General features: G+C 49.1%; 1 protein-coding gene across 1 annotated transcript; it reads right to left on the bottom strand.

The window, feature by feature from the left end:
* Positions 1–985: 985 nt before the first annotated feature.
* Positions 986–19000, bottom strand: myg1 (myg1 exonuclease). Its single transcript, XM_068028504.1, has 7 exons — positions 18754–19000; positions 7661–7773; positions 7190–7349; positions 6438–6587; positions 5501–5623; positions 4749–4930; positions 986–1264 (listed from the first exon to the last, which is right to left on the bottom strand). Exons 1-7 carry the CDS (start codon positions 18928–18930, stop codon positions 1066–1068), a joined length of 1104 nt encoding a protein of 367 aa, XP_067884605.1. The 5' UTR covers positions 18931–19000; the 3' UTR covers positions 986–1065.
* Positions 19001–20030: the final 1030 nt, after the last annotated feature.

Below are 20030 nucleotides of genomic sequence, written 5' to 3' on the forward strand. Positions count from 1 at the left end.
GCTATCTCCAGCCCCACTTCCTTTTGCAACCTGGGATGCAAGCCATCCGGACCAGGTGACTTATCTACCCTAAGCATAGTCAGACTTTCCAGGACCTCCCACTCTCAATTTTTACCCGATCCCATTGCCTCTACTTTCTCCACTTCTACTGATATTTTGTCAGCACCCTCTTTAGTAAACAACTTTACAAAGGACTCATTAAGTATTGTAGCCTTGCCCTGTGCCTCTAAGCAGATATCACCCACTTTGTCCCGAAGAGGCCCCACTCCATCTCTTACTGCCCACTTACTATTTACATGCTGGTAGAAGGTTTTTGGCTTTCCTTTTATGTTCCAACTCTTCATTTCATGCCTGGTTTGCGCTGAGGTAACCACCTCTACCAAGATACCGGTACCGAGGTAATTGGCCTCGATGGTGGGTGGGGGGTGTCACGGCCACAGGTGACCCCCAGGTTAGTGGAGGTCGTGCCCACCTTGGCTCCGTGAACTGTGACACACGCTGTTAACTCCTGGACAGGTTTACTGTGCGGCAATTGTGCGTTTATTGTGGGTGCCCCACACCAGGGCTGACGAGCTGCGTCCCTCTCCTCATCTCTGCTCTCTCTCTCTCTCCTTCCTTCACAGGGTTGGTCCACGGGCAGGATCTCCAACATCCCGTTCTACTTCGTGAGTGACCAGTCCTTCCGGCCCAGCACAGGCTGCAGCCCGGGCCTAGCCTGCTCCAGCAGCTGTACCTCCCGCGACCTGTTCTCCGAGCTGTGACCCTCCCGCTCCCTTCACCTCCCAGAGATGTTGGTCTATCTGATTCAAATCCAAAAAATAAAACCATCTACTATCAAATGGAGAATAATCGGTGGCCTTTAATGTCAGGATGGTGGGGGTGGGGGTGCCTGCTCTGGATGGAGCGTCAGAACCCTGCGCTCTATCTCTAGAGAGCAGGTGGACCCAGTCGAGGTTATTACACAGACAACCTGCACCATAAACAGTTTAGTGAAAGAGACTTTATTTCTACCCGGGTTCCGCTGACAGCAGCAGCTCGCGCTTTCCGCCGGTCGGCCGGTACCGGTCAGCTCGTCTCGGGCGCGCGTGTCCCGTTGACCTTGGCTGCCCGGTGGAGGGTCACTCGTGCCATTTCCAGCGCCCCCTCCTTTGTCGTGTTTCCGCCGATGAATCCGCTGGCGTGGACAAAGACGCAGCCCGCGATCCCACTGACAGCAGAGAGTTCCTCGTCTCTCAACCCTTGCCATTCCTCCAACAATGACAGCCTGAAAGAGACACGACCACAGAGTGAGTTACAGACTGGAATCTAATCGAGTGGTTCGGGGTGGTTTATATATAGAATAACAGATACCCGGAAGTGAGTTACAGACTGGAATCTAATCGAGGGGTTCGGGGTGGATTATATATAGAATAACAGATACCTGGGAGTGAGTTACAGACTGGAATCTAATCGAGGGGTTCGGGGGACTTATATATAGAATAACAGATACCTGGGAGTGAGTTACAGACTGGAATCTAATCGAGGGGTTCAGGGGGATTTATATATAGAATAACAGATACCCGGGAGTGAGTTACAGACTGGAATCTAATCGAGGGGTTCAGTGGGGTTTATATATGGAATAACAGATACCCGGGAGTGAGTTACAGACTGGAATCTAATCGAGGGGCTCAGGGGGATTTATATATAGAATAACAGATACCCGGGAGTGAGTTACAGACTGGAATCTAATCGAGGGGTTCGGGGGACTTATATATAGAATAACAGATACCTGGGAGTGAGTTACAGACTGGAATCTAATCGAGGGGTTCAGGGGGATTTATATATAGAATAACAGATACCCGGGAGTGAGTTACAGACTGGAATCTAATCGAGGGGTTCGGGGGACTTATATATAGAATAACAGATACCTGGGAGTGAGTTACAGACTGGAATCTAATCGAGGGGTTCAGGGGGATTTATATATAGAATAACAGATACCCGGGAGTGAGTTACAGACTGGAATCTAATCGAGGGGTTCAGTGGGGTTTATATATGGAATAACAGATACCCGGGAGTGAGTTACAGACTGGAATCTAATCGAGGGGTTCAGGGGGATTTATATATAGAATAACAGATACCCGGGAGTGAGTTACAGACTGGAATCTAATCGAGAGGTTCGGGGGATTTATATATAGAATAACAGATACCCGGGAGTGAGTTACAGACTGGAATCTAATCGAGGGGTTCAGGGGGTTTATATATGGAATAACAGATACCCGGGAGTGAGTTACAGACTGGAATCTAATCGAGGGGCTCAGTGGGGTTTATATATAGAATAACAGATACCCGGGAGTGAGTTACAGACTGGAATCTAATCGAGGGGTTCAGGGCGATTTATATATAGAATAACAGATACCCGGGAGTGAGTTACAGACTGGAATCTAATCGAGGGGTTCAGTGGGGTTTATATATAGAATAACAGATACCGGGGAGTGAGTTACAGACTGGAATCTAATCGAGAGGTTCGGGGGATTTATATATAGAATAACAGATACCGGGGAGTGAGTTACAGACTGGAATCTAATCGAGGGGTTCAGTGGGGTTTATATATAGAATAACAGATACCCGGGAGTGAGTTACAGACTGGAATCTAATCGAGGGGTTCAGTGGGGTTTATATATAGAATAACAGATACCGGGGAGTGAGTTACAGACTGGAATCTAATCGAGGGGTTCAGTGGGGTTTATATATAGAATAACAGATACCGGGGAGTGAGTTACAGACTGGAATCTAATCGAGGGGTTCAGTGGGGTTTATATATGGAATAACAGATACCCGGGAGTGAGTTACAGACTGAAATCTAATCGAGGGGCTCAGTGGGGTTTATATATGGAATAACAGATACCGGGGAGTGAGTTACAGACTGGAATCTAATCGAGGGGTTCAGGGGGATTTATATATAGAATAACAGATACCCGGGAGTGAGTTACAGACTGGAATCTAATCGAGGGGTTCAGTGGGGTTTATATATAGAATAACAGATACCCAGGAGTGAGTTACAGACTGGAATCTAATCGAGGGGTTCGGTGGGGGTTTATATATAGAATAACAGATACCCGGGAATGAGTTACAGACTGGAATCTAATCGAGGGGTTCAGTGGGGTTTATATATAGAATAACAGATACCCGGGAGTGAGTTACAGACTGGAATCTAATCGAGGGGTTCGGAGAGTTTATATATAGAATAACAGATACCGGGGAGTGAGTTACAGACTGGAATCTAATCGAGGGGTTCGGGGGTTTATATATAGAATAACAGATACCCGGGAGTGAGTTACAGACTGGAATCTAATCGAGGGGTTCGGGGGGTTTATATATAGAATAACAGATACCGGGGAGTGAGTTACAGACTGGAATCTAATCGAGGGGTTCGGGGGGGTTTATATATAGAATAACAGATACCGGGGAGTGAGTTACAGACTGGAATCTAATCGAGGGGTTTGGGGGGTTTATATATAGAATAACAGATACCCGGGAGTGAGTTACAGACTGGAATCTAATCGAGGGGTTCGGAGAGTTTATATATAGAATAACAGATACCGGGGAGTGAGTTACAGACTGGAATCTAATCGAGGGGTTCGGGGGGTTTATATATAGAATAACAGATACCCGGGAGTGAGTTACAGACTGGAATCTAATCGAGGGGTTCGGGGGGTTTATATATAGAATAACAGATACCGGGGAGTGAGTTACAGACTGGAATCTAATCGAGGGGTTCGGGGGGGTTTATATATAGAATAACAGATACCGGGGAGTGAGTTACAGACTGGAATCTAATCGAGGGGTTTGGGGGGTTTATATATAGAATAACAGATACCCGGGAGTGAGTTACAGACTGGAATCTAATCGAGGGGTTCAGTGGGGTTTATATATAGAATAACAGATACCCGGGAGTGAGTTACAGACTGGAATCTAATCGAGGGGTTCGGGGGGGTTTATATATAGAATAACAGATACCGGGGAGTGAGTTACAGACTGGAATCTAATCGAGGGGTTCGGGGGGTTTATATATAGAATAACAGATACCCGGGAGTGAGTTACAGACTGGAATCTAATCGAGGGGTTCAGGGGGTTTATATATAGAATAACAGATACCCGGGAGTGAGTTACAGACTGGAATCTAATCGAGGGGTTCAGGGGGTTTATATATGGAATAACAGATACCCGGGAGTGAGTTACAGTCTGGAATCTAATCGAGGGGTTCAGGGGGTTTATATATAGAATAACAGATACCCGGGAGTGAGTTACAGACTGGAATCTAATCGAGGGGTTCGGGGGGGTTTATATATAGAATAACAGATACCCGGGAGTGAGTTACAGACTGGAATCTAATCGAGGGGTTCGGGGGGGTTTATATATAGAATAACAGATACCCAGGAGTGAGTTACAGACTGGAATCTAATCGAGGGGTTCGGGTGGGTTTATATATAGAATAACAGATACCCGGGAGTGAGTTACAGACTGGAATCTAATCGGGGGGTTCAGTGGGGTTTATATATAGAATAACAGATACCCGGGAGTGAGTTACAGACTGGAATCTAATTGAGGGGTTCGGGTGGTTTATATATAGAATAACAGATACCCGGGAGTGAGTTACAGACTGGAATCTAATCGAGGGGTTCAGTGGGGTTTATATATACAATAACAGACATCCAGGCAGGTTAAGTGCCGCTCCTGACCAGTGTTCCATCACCCTCAGAAATGCTCACCGGTTCTGGAAGGTTCCAAGTCCCTGTGGCACACACTGAACCCGCCACTGACCTCGCTGGTCCGTGTACAACACAAACTTGATGGGTGTCTCGACCTGGAACTGCTTCTCCAGCTCAAAGAGATGCTCCTTCCATGGGCAACCACCCTTCACCAGTACCACAATCTCTCCACTCGCATCCTCCTGAAAGAGAGAGAGAGAGAGAGAGAGGGTAACATTGGGACCGGGACTCACACGGGGACCCGGATTGATATTGGGATTCACACTGGGGACGATTGGAGTAACCGATTGGGCGGCACGATGGTTAGCACTGCAGCCTCACAGCTCCAGGGACCCGGGTTCGATTCCGGGTACTGCCTGTGTGGAGTTTGCAAGTTCCCCCTGTGTCTGTGTGGGTTTCCTCCGGGTGCTCCGGTTTCCTCCCACATGCCAAAGACTTGCAGGTTGATAGGTAAATTGGCCATTGTAAATTGCCCCTAGTGTAGTCGGTGGTAGGAGAATGGTGGGGATGTGGTAGGGAATATGGGATTAATGTAGGATTAGTATAAATGGGTGGTTGTTGGTCGGCACAGACTCGGTGGGCCGAAGGGCCTGTTTCAGTGCTGTATCTCTCTAAGACTCTGGGACCAGGAGTAACCCTGGATCACTGGGACTAGAGAGTGGGATTGAAACGGGACTGGAAATAGGTTAGGACAGGAAATGCACTCACTGGCTCCCTGTACTCGCTCAGCAACCTTCGTGCTCTCCACTTACCTTAAACCGGCCCCGAATTGCATCCTCAATCAGGGTCCGAGCAGGAAGCCAGGACTTGTGGTAATATTCCAGCCTATCCAGGAACTCCGAGCCCACCAGCCTCATGGCCTTGGTAAATCTGTCCTGGAAGAGATGAGATCCGGGGGAGGGTTGGTGAGACAAGCTGACTGCAGAGAAAGGAGCAGTAATAAATTCAGAGGCTGAGTCCCGGAGTTAGGAAACCCAGGATATTGAATATTTATTCAAACAGCCTTCTTAACTTGTCCTGATTTGTGTACATACCCACCCCAGGTCTCTTTGTTCCTGGCACCCCCTTTAAAATTGTACCATTTAGTTTATATCGCCTCTCCTCATTCTTCCTACCAAAATGAATCACTTCACGCGTCTCTGTGTTGAACTCCATCCGCCACCTGACAGCCCAGTTCACCGGTCTGTCCGTCTCCTCCCAAGTTCTGTCCATGTCCTCCTCGTCTGCAAAACTTTGAAATTGTGCCCCGTCTCCCCCAAGTCCGGGTCGTTAATAGATATCGGAAAGAGCTGTGGTCCAACCACCCACTCCTGGGGAACACCACTGTCCGGTATGAAAAACAACCGTTCACTGCTACTCTGTGTCCCGTCCCCCGAGCCCATTTCCTATCCCCGCTGCCCCTGTCCCCTGAATCGCATGGATTTAATTTCACTGTCAACGCTATTGAGTCGCAGTTTGAAAGTCCACGTACACAGCATCCACCGCAATACCCTCATCAACCCTCTCCAATACTTCAAAGAACATGATCAATAACGCTTTGACAGCAATCCAGAAAGTTGTTCATCAGCTGCTGAAGCACTCAGAACATCCCGAGGTCGTGGAAAGGGCTGTAAAAATGAGGCGGTGGGGGGGTTTCTCTCTTTATCTCCCTCCCCCACCCCCTCACTCCACTTCCCCGCCCCCGCTCACCTCCGTGTCCTGATCCTCTGCGTTCCATGCAGGGTTGAGATTTGCGACGCGGGAGCTCAGGTGAGTGGTCATGGTGTAGCGAGACTCTCCCTCGTACTGAGAGATTCCGTTATCGATTGCATCGATTTCCTCCACAAAGTTTTCATAAAGCTGCAAGAGAGGCACAGAAGGGGGTAGAGAGAGAGAGAAAGGCAGAGAGACAAAAGGGGGAGAGAGAGAGGGAGACAGATAGAAAGGGAGAGACAAAGGTGCGGGGGGGGGAAGAGGGGCACGGAGTGGGATAGAGACAGAAAGGGAGGGAGAGTGAAAGAGAGCGAGAGAGTGAGAAACAGAAAGGGAGAGACAAAAGGAGAGATAGAGGGAGAGGCAGAGAGTGAGATAGAGAGGGAGACAGAAACAGAGAGGGAGAGAGCGAGACGGAGAGAGAAGGGCAGAGAGAGACAGAAGGGCGGGGGGGGAGAGAGAGAAGGGCAGGGGGGGGAGAGAGACAGGTTAAAAAGGGTCGACCCCGTGTTTCACTGTATCAGCCCCACCCTCACTGCGATCACCATCTCACCCAGACATGACTGTCTGTCCTTTACCCCCTCCAGCGCAAAGCCTCCGACCCCCCGACAGCAGCCCGCGTGGCGATGACGCGTAGGATTACCACCCCCCACCCCCCACCCCCCACAACCCCGAGAGCGAGTGAGCGGGCGGGAACCGGGGGTAGACCGGACAGGCCTGGCTGTTCCCCCGAGCTTTTTCACACCCACCTTGTCGTGCAGGACATCCAGGCGCGGGTCGGTCCCGTCCATCTTCAGGACCCGGGCCAGGATCTTCCTCCCGAAGTGAAGGTAGACCAGGCCAGCGCTGCTCAGCTTTGTGACCCAGCGACACCCTGGCCTCAAGCTGGACATACTCTCCGAGAAAGACCTGCAGCCCAAATAAATACAGACATTGAGGCTCGGAGGAATAGGGTTCCACCATTCAGTTAGGTCATGGCTGATCTGTATCTTAACCTCATCTCGCTGCAACCAGCAGAAACTAATCTTGTGCTTGACAGCTCCCTTTGAGCCCCCAGCTCTTTTTTTGGGGTGGGTTTTCCAGATTCCGACTGCCCTAGGTGTGAGGAATTGTTGTCTGTTTAGCCGATACACATGGAGCCCGCCAGCTCTCTCCCTGCGTGCGGATTCTGTGCTCAAGGCTGGCATCTCAAAAGCTCACAATGGGCAGATACTGCTTACCGCTGGTGATGGTCGTATCGGTGTCTCCCAGGGTCGTAAACCCCTCCCACGTCGACCACCACATCGCATCCCCCCAGCAGTTTGGGATCCCGTGTGCGTACGATCTCCGCCTCCTGGGAACAAGACAGAGAGTAATCTTAACCCTGATCCTCACCCGGAATAAACAGTGACTCTGTACAGTTACACAGTGAGTGATCCTCACCCTGAATAAACAGTGACTCTGTACAGTTACACAGTGAGTGATCCTCACCCTGAATAAACAGTGACTCTGTACAGTTACACAGTGAGTGATCCTCACCCTGAATAAACAGTGACTCTGTACAGTTACACAGTGAGTGATCCTCACCCTGAATAAACAGTGACTCTGTACAGTTACACAGTGAGTGATCCTCACCCTGAATAAACAGTGACTCTGTACAGTTACAGTGAGTGACCCTCACCCTGAATAAACAGTGACTCTGTACAGTTACACAGTGAGTGACCTTCACCCTGAATAAACAGTGACTCTGTACAGTTACACAGTGAGTGATCCTCACCCTGAATAAACAGTGACTCTGTACAGTTACACAGTGAGTGATCCTCACCCTGAATAAACAGTGACTCTGTACAGTTACACAGTGAGTGATCCTCACCCTGAATAAACAGTGACTCTGTACAGTTACACAGTGAGTGATCCTCACCCTGAATAAACAGTGACTCTGTACAGTTACACAGTGAGTGATCCTCACCCTGAATAAACAGTGACTCTGTACAGTTACACAGTGAGTGATCCTCACCCTGAATAAACAGTGACTCTGTACAGTTACACAGTGAGTGATCCTCACCCTGAATAAACAGTGACTCTGTACAGTTACAGTGAGTGACCCTCACCCTGAATAAACAGTGACTCTGTACAGTTACAGTGAGTGACCCTCACCCTGAATAAACAGTGACTCTGTACAGTTACACAGTGAGTGATCCTCACCCTGAATAAACAGTGACTCTGTACAGTTACACAGTGAGTGATCCTCACCCTGAATAAACAGTGATTCTGTACAGTTACACAGTGAGTGATCCTCACCCTGAATAAACAGTGACTCTGTACAGTTACACAGCGAGTGACCCTCACCCTGAATAAACAGTGACTCTGTACAGTTACACAGTGAGTGATCCTCACCCTGAATAAACAGTGACTCTGTACAGTTACACAGTGAGTGATCCTCACCCTGAATAAACAGTGACTCTGTACAGTTACAGTGAGTGACCCTCACCCTGAATAAACAGTGACTCTGTACAGTTACACAGTGAGTGATCCTCACCCTGAATAAACAGTGACTCTGTACAGTTACAGTGAGTGACCCTCACCCTGAATAAACAGTGACTCTGTACAGTTACAGTGAGTGACCCTCACCCTGAATAAACAGTGACTCTGTACAGTTACACAGTGAGTGATCCTCACCCTGAATAAACAGTGACTCTGTACAGTTACACAGTGAGTGATCCTCACCCTGAATAAACAGTGATTCTGTACAGTTACACAGTGAGTGATCCTCACCCTGAATAAACAGTGACTCTGTACAGTTACACAGCGAGTGACCCTCACCCTGAATAAACAGTGACTCTGTACAGTTACACAGTGAGTGACCCTCACCCTGAATAAACAGTGACTCTGTACAGTTTCAAAGTGAGTGATCCTCACCCTGAATAAACACTGACTCTGTACAGTTACACAGTGAGTGATCCTCACCCTGAATAAACAGTGACTCTGTACAGTTACACAGTGAGTGATCCTCACCCTGAATAAACAGTGACTCTGTACAGTTACACAGTGAGTGATCCTCACCCTGAATAAACAGTGACTCTGTACAGTTACACAGTGAGTGATCCTCACCCTGAATAAACAGTGACTCTGTACAGTTACACAGTGAGTGATCCTCACCCTGAATAAACAGTGACTCTGTACAGTTACACAGTGAGTGATCCTCACCCTGAATAAACAGTGACTCTGTACAGTTACACAGTGAGTGACCCTCACCCTGAATAAACAGTGACTCTGTACAGTTACACAGCGAGTGACCCTCACCCTGAATAAACAGTGACTCTGTACAGTTACACAGCGAGTGACCCTCACCCTGAATAAACAGTGACTCTGTACAGTTTCAAAGTGAGTGATCCTCACCCTGAATAAACAGTGACTCTGCACAGTTACACAGCGAGTGATCCTCACCCTGAATAAACAGTGACTCTGTACAGTTACACAGTTAGTGACCCTCACCCTGAATAAACAGTGACTCTGCACAGTTACACAGTGAGTGATCCTCACCCTGAATAAACAGTGACTCTGTACAGTTACACAGCGAGTGACCCTCACCCTGAATAAACAGTGACTCTGTACAGTTTCAAAGTGAGTGATCCTCACCCTGAATAAACAGTGACTCTGCACAGTTACACAGTGAGTGACCCTCACCCTGAATAAACAGTGACTCTGTACAGTTACACAGTGAGTGATCCTCACCCTGAATAAACAGTGACTCTGTACAGTTACACAGCGAGTGATCCTCACCCTGAATAAACAGTGACTCTGTACAGTTACACAGTGAGTGACCCTCACCCTGAATAAACAGTGACTCTGTACAGTTACACAGTGAGTGATCCTCGCCCTGAATAAACAGTGACTCTGTGCAGTTACACAGTGAGTGACCCTCACCCTGAATAAACAGTGACTCTGTACAGTTACAGTGAGTGATCCTCACCCTGAATAAACAGTGACTCTGTACAGTTACACAGCGAGTGATCCTCACCCTGAATAAACAGTGACTCTGTACAGTTACACAGTGAGTGACCCTCACCCTGAATAAACAGTGACTCTGTACAGTTACACAGTGAGTGATCCTCGCCCTGAATAAACAGTGACTCTGTGCAGTTACACAGTGAGTGACCCTCACCCTGAATAAACAGTGACTCTGTACAGTTACAGTGAGTGATCCTCACCCTGAATAAACAGTGACTCTGTACAGTTACACAGCGAGTGACCCTCACCCTGAATAAACAGTGACTCTGTACAGTTACACAGTGAGTGATCCTCACCCTGAATAAACAGTGACTCTGTACAGTTACACAGTGAGTGATCCTCACCCTGAATAAACAGTGACTCTGTACAGTTACACAGTGAGTGATCCTCACCCTGAATAAACAGTGACTCTGCACAGTTACACAGCGAGTGACCCTCACCCTGAATAAACAGTGACTCTGTACAGTTTCAAAGTGAGTGATCCTCACCCTGAATAAACAGCGACTCTGCACAGTTACAGAGTGAGTGATCCTCACCCGGAATAAACAGTGACTCTGTACAGTTACACAGTGAGTGATCCTCACCCTGAATAAACAGTGACTCTGTACAGTTACACAGTGAGTGATCCTCACCCTGAATAAACAGTGACTCTGTACAGTTACACAGTGAGTGATCCTCACCCTGAATAAACAGTGACTCTGTACAGTTACACAGCGAGTGATCCTCACCCTGAATAAACAGTGACTCTGTACAGTTTCAAAGTGAGTGATCCTCACCCTGAATAAACAGTGACTCTGTACAGTTACACAGTGAGTGATCCTCACCCGGAATAAACAGTGACTCTGTACAGTTACACAGCGAGTGATCCTCACCCGGAATAAACAGTGACTCTGTACAGTTACACAGTGAGTGATCCTCACCCTGAATAAACAGTCACTCTGTACAGTTACACAGCGAGTGATCCTCACCCGGAATAAACAGTGACTCTGTACAGTTACACAGTGAGTGATCCTCACCCTGAATAAACAGTCACTCTGTACAGTTACACAGTGAGTGATCCTCACCCTGAATAAACAGTGACTCTGTCCAGTTACACAGTGAGTGACCCTCACCCTGAATAAACAGTGACTCTGTACAGTTACACAGTGAGTGATCCTCACCCGGAATAAACAGTGACTCTGTACAGTTACACAGCGAGTGATCCTCACCCGGAATAAACAGTGACTCTGTACAGTTACACAGTGAGTGATCCTCACCCTGAATAAACAGTCACTCTGTACAGTTACACAGCGAGTGATCCTCACCCTGAATAAACAGTAACTCTGTACAGTTACACAGTGAGTGATCCTCACCCTGAATAAACAGTGACTCTGTACAGTTACACAGTGAGTGACCCTCACCCTGAATAAACAGTGACTCTGTACAGTTACACAGTGATCCTCACCCTGAATAAACAGTGACTCTGTACAGTTACACAGCGAGTGATCCTCACCCTGAATAAACAGTGACTCTGTACAGTTACACAGTGAGTGACCCTCACCCTGAATAAACAGTGACTCTGTACAGTTACACAGTGAGTGATCCTCACCCTGAATAAACAGTGACTCTGTACAGTTACACAGTGAGTGACCCTCACCCTGAATAAACAGTGACTCTGTACAGTTACACAGTGAGTGATCCTCACCCTGAATAAACAGTGATTCTGTACAGTTACACAGTGAGTGATCCTCACCCTGCTGAATAAACAGTGACTCTGTACAGTTACACAGCGAGTGACCCTCACCCTGAATAAACAGTGACTCTGTACAGTTACACAGTGAGTGATCCTCACCCTGAATAAACAGTGACTCTGTACAGTTACACAGTGAGTGATCCTCACCCTGAATAAACAGTGACTCTGTACAGTTACACAGCGAGTGATCCTCACCCTGAATAAACAGTGACTCTGTACAGTTACACAGCGAGTGATCCTCACCCGGAATAAACAGTGACTCTGTACAGTTACACAGTGAGTGATCCTCACCCTGCTGAATAAACAGTGACTCTGTACAGTTACACAGCGAGTGATCCTCACCCGGAATAAACAGTGACTCTGTACAGTTACACAGTGAGTGATCCTCACCCTGCTGAATAAACAGTGACTCTGTACAGTTACACAGTGAGTGACCCTCACCCTGAATAAACAGTGACTCTGTACAGTTACACAGTGAGTGACCCTCACCCTGAATAAACAGTGACTCTGTACAGTTACACAGTGAGTGATCCTCACCCTGCTGAATAAACAGTGACTCTGTACAGTTACACAGCGAGTGATCCTCACCCGGAATAAACAGTGACTCTGTACAGTTACACAGTGAATGACCCTCACCCTGAATAAACAGTGACTCTGTACAGTTACACAGTGAGTGACCCTCACCCTGAATAAACAGTGACTCTGTACAGTTACACAGTGAGTGATCCTCACCCTGAATAAATAGTGACTCTGTACAGTTACACAGTGAGTGATCCTCATCCTGAATAAACAGTGACTCTGTACAGTTACACAGCGAGTGATCCTCATCCTGAATAAACAGTGACTCTGTACAGTTACACAGCGAGTGATCCTCACCCTGAATAAACAGTAACTCTGTACAGTTACACAGTGAGTGACCATCACCCTGAATAAACAGTGACTCTGCACAGTTACACAGTGAGTGATCCTCACCCTGAATAAACAGTGACTCTGTACAGTTACACAGTGAGTGATCCTCACCCTGAATAAACAGTGACTCTGTACAGTTACACAGTGAGTGATCCTCACCCTGAATAAACAGTGACTCTGTACAGTTACACAGTGAGTGCTCCTCACCCTGAATAAACAGTGACTCTGTACAGTTACACAGCGAGTGATCCTCATCCTGAATAAACAGTGACTCTGTACAGTTACACAGCGAGTGATCCTCATCCTGAATAAACAGTGACTCTGTACAGTTACACAGTGAGTGATCCTCACCCTGAATAAACAGTGACTCTGTACAGTTACACAGTGAGTGCTCCTCACCCTGAATAAACAGTGACTCTGTACAGTTACACAGCGAGTGATCCTCATCCTGAATAAACAGTGACTCTGTACAGTTACACAGTGAGTGACCCTCACCCTGAATAAACAGTGACTCTGTCCAGTTACACAGCGAGTGATCCACACCCTGAATAAACAGTGACTCTGTACAGTTACACAGCGAGCGATTCTCACCCTGAATAAACAGTGACTCTGTACAGTTACACAGTGAGTGATCCTCACCCTGAATAAACAGTGACTCTGTACAGTTACACAGTGAGTGACCCTCATCCTGAATAAACAGTGACTCTGTACAGTTACACAGCGAGTGATCCTCACCCTGAATAAACAGTAACTCTGTACAGTTACACAGTGAGTGATCCTCACCCTGAATAAACAGTGACTCTGTACAGTTACACAGTGAGTGATCCTCACCCTGAATAAACAGTGACTCTGTACAGTTACACAGTGAGTGCTCCTCACCCTGAATAAACAGTGACTCTGTACAGTTACACAGCGAGTGATCCTCATCCTGAATAAACAGTGACTCTGTACAGTTACACAGTGAGTGATCCTCACCCTGAATAAACAGTGACTCTGTACAGTTACACAGTGATCCTCACCCTGAATAAACAGTGACTCTGTACAGTTACACAGTGAGTGACCCTCACCCTGAATAAACAGTGACTCTGTACAGTTACACAGCGAGTGATCCTCACCCTGAATAAACAGTGACTCTGTACAGTTACACAGAGAGTGATCCTCACCCTGAATAAACAGTGACTCTGTACAGTTACACAGTGAGTGATTCTCACCCTGAATAAACAGTAACTCTGTACAGTTACACAGTGATCCTCACCCTGAATAAACAGTGACTCTGTACAGTTACACAGTGAGTGACCCTCACCCTGAATAAACAGTGACTCTGTACAGTTACACAGTGATCCTCACCCTGAATAAACAGTGACTCTGTACAGTTACACAGCGAGTGATCCTCACCCTGAACAAACAGTGACTCTGTACAGTTACACAGCGAGTGATCCTCACCCTGAATAAACAGTAACTCTGTACAGTTACACAGTGATCCTCACCCTGAATAAACAGTGACTCTGTACAGTTACACAGTGAGTGACCCTCACCCTGAATAAACAGTGACTCTGTACAGTTACACAGCGAGTGATCCTCACCCTGAATAAACAGTAACTCTGTACAGTTACACAGTGATCCTCACCCTGAATAAACAGTGACTCTGTACAGTTACACAGTGAGTGACCCTCACCCTGAATAAACAGTGACTCTGTACAGTTACACAGTGATCCTCACCCTGAATAAACAGTGACTCTGTACAGTTACACAGCGAGTGATCCTCACCCTGAATAAACAGTGACTCTGTACAGTTACACAGTGAGTGACCCTCACCCTGAATAAACAGTGACTCTGTACAGTTACACAGTGAGTGATCCTCACCCTGAATAAACAGTGACTCTGTACAGTTACACAGTGATCCTCACCCTGAATAAACAGTGACTCTGTACAGTTCCACAGTGAGTGACCCTCACCCTGAATAAACAGTGACTCTGTACAGTTACACAGTGAGTGATCCTCACCCTGAATAAACAGTGACTCTGTACAGTTACACAGTGATCCTCACCCTGAATAAACAGTGACTCTGTACAGTTACACAGCGAGTGACCCTCGCCCTGAATAAACAGTGACTCTGTACAGTTACACAGTGAGTGATCCTCACCCTGAATAAACAGTGACTCTGTACAGTTACACAGTGAGTGACCCTCACCCTGAATAAACAGTGACTCTGTACAGTTACACAGCGAGTGACCCTCACCCTGAATAAACAGTGACTCTGTACAGTTACACAGCGAGTGACCCTCACCCTGAATAAACAGTGACTCTGTACAGTTACACAGCGAGTGATCCTCACCCTGAATAAACAGTGACTCTGTACAGTTACACAGCGAGTGATCCTCACCCTGAATAAACAGTGACTCTGTACAGTTACACAGTGAGTGACCCTCACCCTGAATAAACAGTGACTCTGTACAGTTACACAGCGAGTGATCCTCACCCTGAATAAACAGTGACTCTGTACAGTTACACAGCGAGTGACCCTCACCCTGAATAAACAGTGACTCTGTACAGTTACACAGCGAGTGATCCTCACCCTGAATAAACAGTGACTCTGTACAGTTACAGTGAGTGATCCTCACCCTGAATAAACAGTGACTCTGTACAGTTACACAGTGAGTGATTCTCACCCTGAATAAACAGTGACTCTGTACAGTTACACAGTGAGTGACCCTCACCCTGAATAAACAGTGACTCTGTACAGTTACACAGTGAGTGACCCTCACCCTGAATAAACAGTGACTCTGTACAGTTACACAGCGAGTGATCCTCACCCTGAATAAACAGTGACTCTGTACAGTTACACAGTGAGTGACCCTCACCCTGAATAAACAGTGACTCTGTACAGTTACACAGTGAGTGACCATCACCCTGAATAAACAGTGACTCTGTACAGTTACACAGTGAGTGACCCTCACCCTGAATAAACAGTGACTCTGTACAGTTACACAGCGAGTGATCTTCACCCTGAATAAACAGTGACTCTGTACAGTTACACAGTGAGTGATCCTCACCCTGAATAAACAGTGACTCTGTACAGTTACACAGCGAGTGATCCTCACCCTGAATAAACAGTGACTCTGTACAGTTACACAGTGAGTGACCCTCACCCTGAATAAACAGTGACTCTGTACAGATACACAGTGAGTGATCCTCACCCTGAATAAACAGTGACTCTGTACAGTTACACAGTGAGTGACCCTCACCCTGAATAAACAGTGACTCTGTACAGTTACACAGTGAGTGATCCTCACCCTGAATAAACAGTGACTCTGTACAGTTACACAGCGAGTGATCCTCACCCTGAATAAACAGTGACTCTGTACAGTTACACAGTGAGTGACCCTCACCCTGAATAAACAGTGACTCTGTACAGTTACACAGTGAGTGACCCTCACCCTGAATAAACAGTGACTCTGTACAGTTACACAGTGAGTGATCCTCACCCTGAATAAACAGTGACTCTGTACAGTTACACAGTGAGTGATCCTCACCCTGAATAAACAGTGACTCTGTACAGTTACACAGTGAGTGATCCTCACCCTGAATAAACAGTGACTCTGTACAGTTACACAGCGAGTGATCACCACCCTGAATAAACCGTGACTCTGTACAGTTACACAGTGAGTGACCCTCACCCTGAATAAACAGTGACTCTGTACAGTTACACAGTGAGTGATCCTCACCCTGAATAAACAGTGACTCTGTACAGTTACACAGTGAGTGATCCTCACCCTGAATAAACAGTGACTCTGTACAGTTACACAGTGAGTGATCCTCACCCTGAATAAACAGTGACTCTGTACAGTTACACAGTGAGTGATCACCACCCTGAATAAACAGTGACTCTGTACAGTTACACAGTGAGTGATCCTCACCCTGAATAAACAGTGACTCTGTACAGTTACACAGTGAGTGATCCTCACCCTGAATAAACAGTGACTCTGTACAGTTACACAGTGAGTGATCCTCACCCTGAATAAACAGTGACTCTGTACAGTTACACAGTGAGTGACCCTCACCCTGAATAAACAGTGACTCTGTACAGTTACACAGTGAGTGACCCTCACCCTGAATAAACAGTGACTCGTACAGTTACATCAAGTACTGAGTCCAGGGTGGGGGAGTGGCAACCCTGGAGACCCCAAGTAATAAGTCGTGGGGAAGGGAGCAACGCCAGAGATGCTACATACAGAGTCCTGGGGATGGGAACCCCAAAGACGGCAAGTACCAAGGCCTGGGGAGTGGGATAACCCCGGAAACAATAAGTGCCGGGTCCTGGGGAAGGGGAACCCTGGATGATACCATGTACCAAGTCCCAGGGAGGGGAGGAACACCAGAGACACCAAGGACCGAGTTCTGGGGACAGGGAGAACCCCAGGAAACACCAATTACTGAGTCATGGAGAGGGAAATCCCCAAAGTACTAGGTCCTGGGCGTGGGAACGCCAGGACAGACGAAGCAATGTGTCCTGGGGAGGGGGAACCCAAGGAGACTCCAAGCTCCGGTTCCCGGTGGGGTATCCTCGTGAGACGGCAAGTACCGAGTCCTGGGGAGGGGGAATCCTGTGGGACGCCAGGTAACGAGTCCTGGGGAGCGGAGACCCTGGGAGACACCAAGTACCGAGTCCTGGGAAGGGGGAAACCCCAGGAGACGCCAAGAACCAGGTTCTGGGGAGGGAGACCCCTGGATACGCCAAGTACCAAGTCCTGGGGAGGGTTAACGCGGGAGCCGCCAAGTACCGGGTCCTGGGGAGGGGGACCCCTGGATACGCCAAGTACCGGGTCCTGGGGAGGGGGAAACCCCGGGAGACGCCAAGTACCGGGTTCTGGGGAGGGAAACCCCGGGAGACGCCAAGTACCGAGGGGGGGAACCCCGGGAGACGCCAAGTATCGAGTCCTGGGGAGGGACAACCCCGGGAGGCGCCAGTACCGAGTCCTGGGGAGGGGGAAATCCCGGGAGATGCCAAGTACCGGGTCCTGGGGAGGGGGAAACCCCGGGAGACGCCAAGTACCGGGTTCTGGAGAAAATCCCCCAGGAGACGCCAAGTACCAAGTCCTGGGGAGGGGGAAACCCCGGGAGACGCCAAGTACCGAGGGGGGATCCCCGGGAGACGCCAAGTACCGTGGCCTGGGGAGGGGGAGCCCCGGGAGACGCCAAGTATCGAGGGGGGGGGGGACCCCGGGAGACGCCAAGTACTGAGTCCTGGGGAGGGGTAACCCCGGGAGATGCCAAGTACCGAATCCTGGGGAGGGGGAACCCCGGGAGACGCCAAGTACCGAGTCCTGGGGAGGGGGAACCCCGGGAGACGCCAAGTACCGGGTCCTGGGGAGGGGGAACCCCGGGAGACGCCAAGTACCGAGTCCTGGGGAGGGGGGAACCCCGGGAGACGCCAAGTACCGGGTCCTGGGGAGGGGGAACCCCGGGAGACGCCAAGTACCGGGTCCTGGGGAGGGGGGAACCCCGGGAGACGCCAAGTACCGGGTCCTGGGGAGGGGGAACCCCGGGAGACGCCAAGTACCGGGTCCTGGGGAGGGGGGAACCCCGGGAGACGCCAAGTACCGGGTCCTGGGGAGGGGGGAACCCCGGGAGACGCCAAGTACCGGGTCCTGGGGAGGGGGGAACCCCCCAAACGGGGTTCACCTGATACTCCGGGAGCTGCCTCAGCAGGAAGCAGGCAAGCGCCTCGTCGCAGTGGAAGGTTCCGTCGTGGGTCCCAATCTGGGGCCGGGGCCTCGGCCTCTTGTGCTCCGGCTGCCCGGCCATGAGGCGAGGAGAGGCAGCCATCCAGCGGCGGAAACAAAGAGCGGGGACAGACATCCGGAACCCGGGTCGACGGGAGCGCGGGGCCGCCCGGACTACTTCCGGCCGCCGCCTTGTGTCCTGATAGGCGGAGGCCATCTTTAGTACTGGCGCGACCCCACCCCCCCCCCCACTCCATGCTTGGGACATGCGCGTTCCGCCATCTTTCATACTGGCACGTGCATCCTCCATGCCTGCAATAACATGCGGCCGCCATCTTTTATATTGGCACAAGCCTAGAACACGGTGGTGTGGGCCCCGCCATCTTTTATACTGGCAGTACACCCACCCACCTAAGGCAACATTCAAGGGGCAATAAAAAGCTTCACCCCAGGGTGGGTTGCAGGTGATAAATAGCCTGTATCAAGCCTGTGTCCTCAGTACCTTGCTCTACGGCAGCGAGGCCTGGACAACGTATGTCAGCCAAGAGTGACGTCTCAATTCATTCCATCTTCGCTGCCTCCGGAGAATACTTGGCATCAGGTGGCAGGACCGTATCTCCAACACAGAAGTCCTCGAGGCGGCCAACATCCCCAGCTTATACACACTACTGAGTCAGCGGCGCTTGAGATGGCTTGGCCATGTGAGCCGCATGGAAGATGGCAGGATCCCCAAGGACGCATTGTACAGCGAGCTCGTCACCGGTATCAGACCCACCGGCCGTCCACGTCTCCGCTTTAAAGACGTCTGCAAACGCGACATGAAGTCCTGTGACACTGACCACAAGTCGTGGGAGTCAGTTGCCAGCGATCGCCAGAGCTGGCGGGCAGCCATAAAGGCTGGGCTAAAGTGTGGCGAGTCGAAGAGACTTAGCAGTTGGCAGGACAAAAGACAGAAGCGCAAGGGGAGAGCCAACTGTGTAACAGCCCCAACAAACAAATTTCTCTGCAGCACCTGTGGAAGAGCCTGTCACTCTAGAATTGGCCTTTATAGCCACTCCAGGCGCTGCTTCACAAACCACTGACCACCTCCAGGCGCTTACCCATTCTCTCCCGAGATAAGGAGGCCCAAAAGAACAGAGAAGCTAAATAGTGAGACACATCGTTAATTCGAAAGTATTTTTGTTTTGATCCAGTGCCTTTTGCAACCTCAGGACACCACCAGCAGCCTACCTACTT

The sequence above is a fragment of the Heterodontus francisci genome, unplaced genomic scaffold (genome assembly GCF_036365525.1).
Source record: "Heterodontus francisci isolate sHetFra1 unplaced genomic scaffold, sHetFra1.hap1 HAP1_SCAFFOLD_1632, whole genome shotgun sequence".
NCBI lineage: Eukaryota > Metazoa > Chordata > Chondrichthyes > Heterodontiformes > Heterodontidae > Heterodontus > Heterodontus francisci.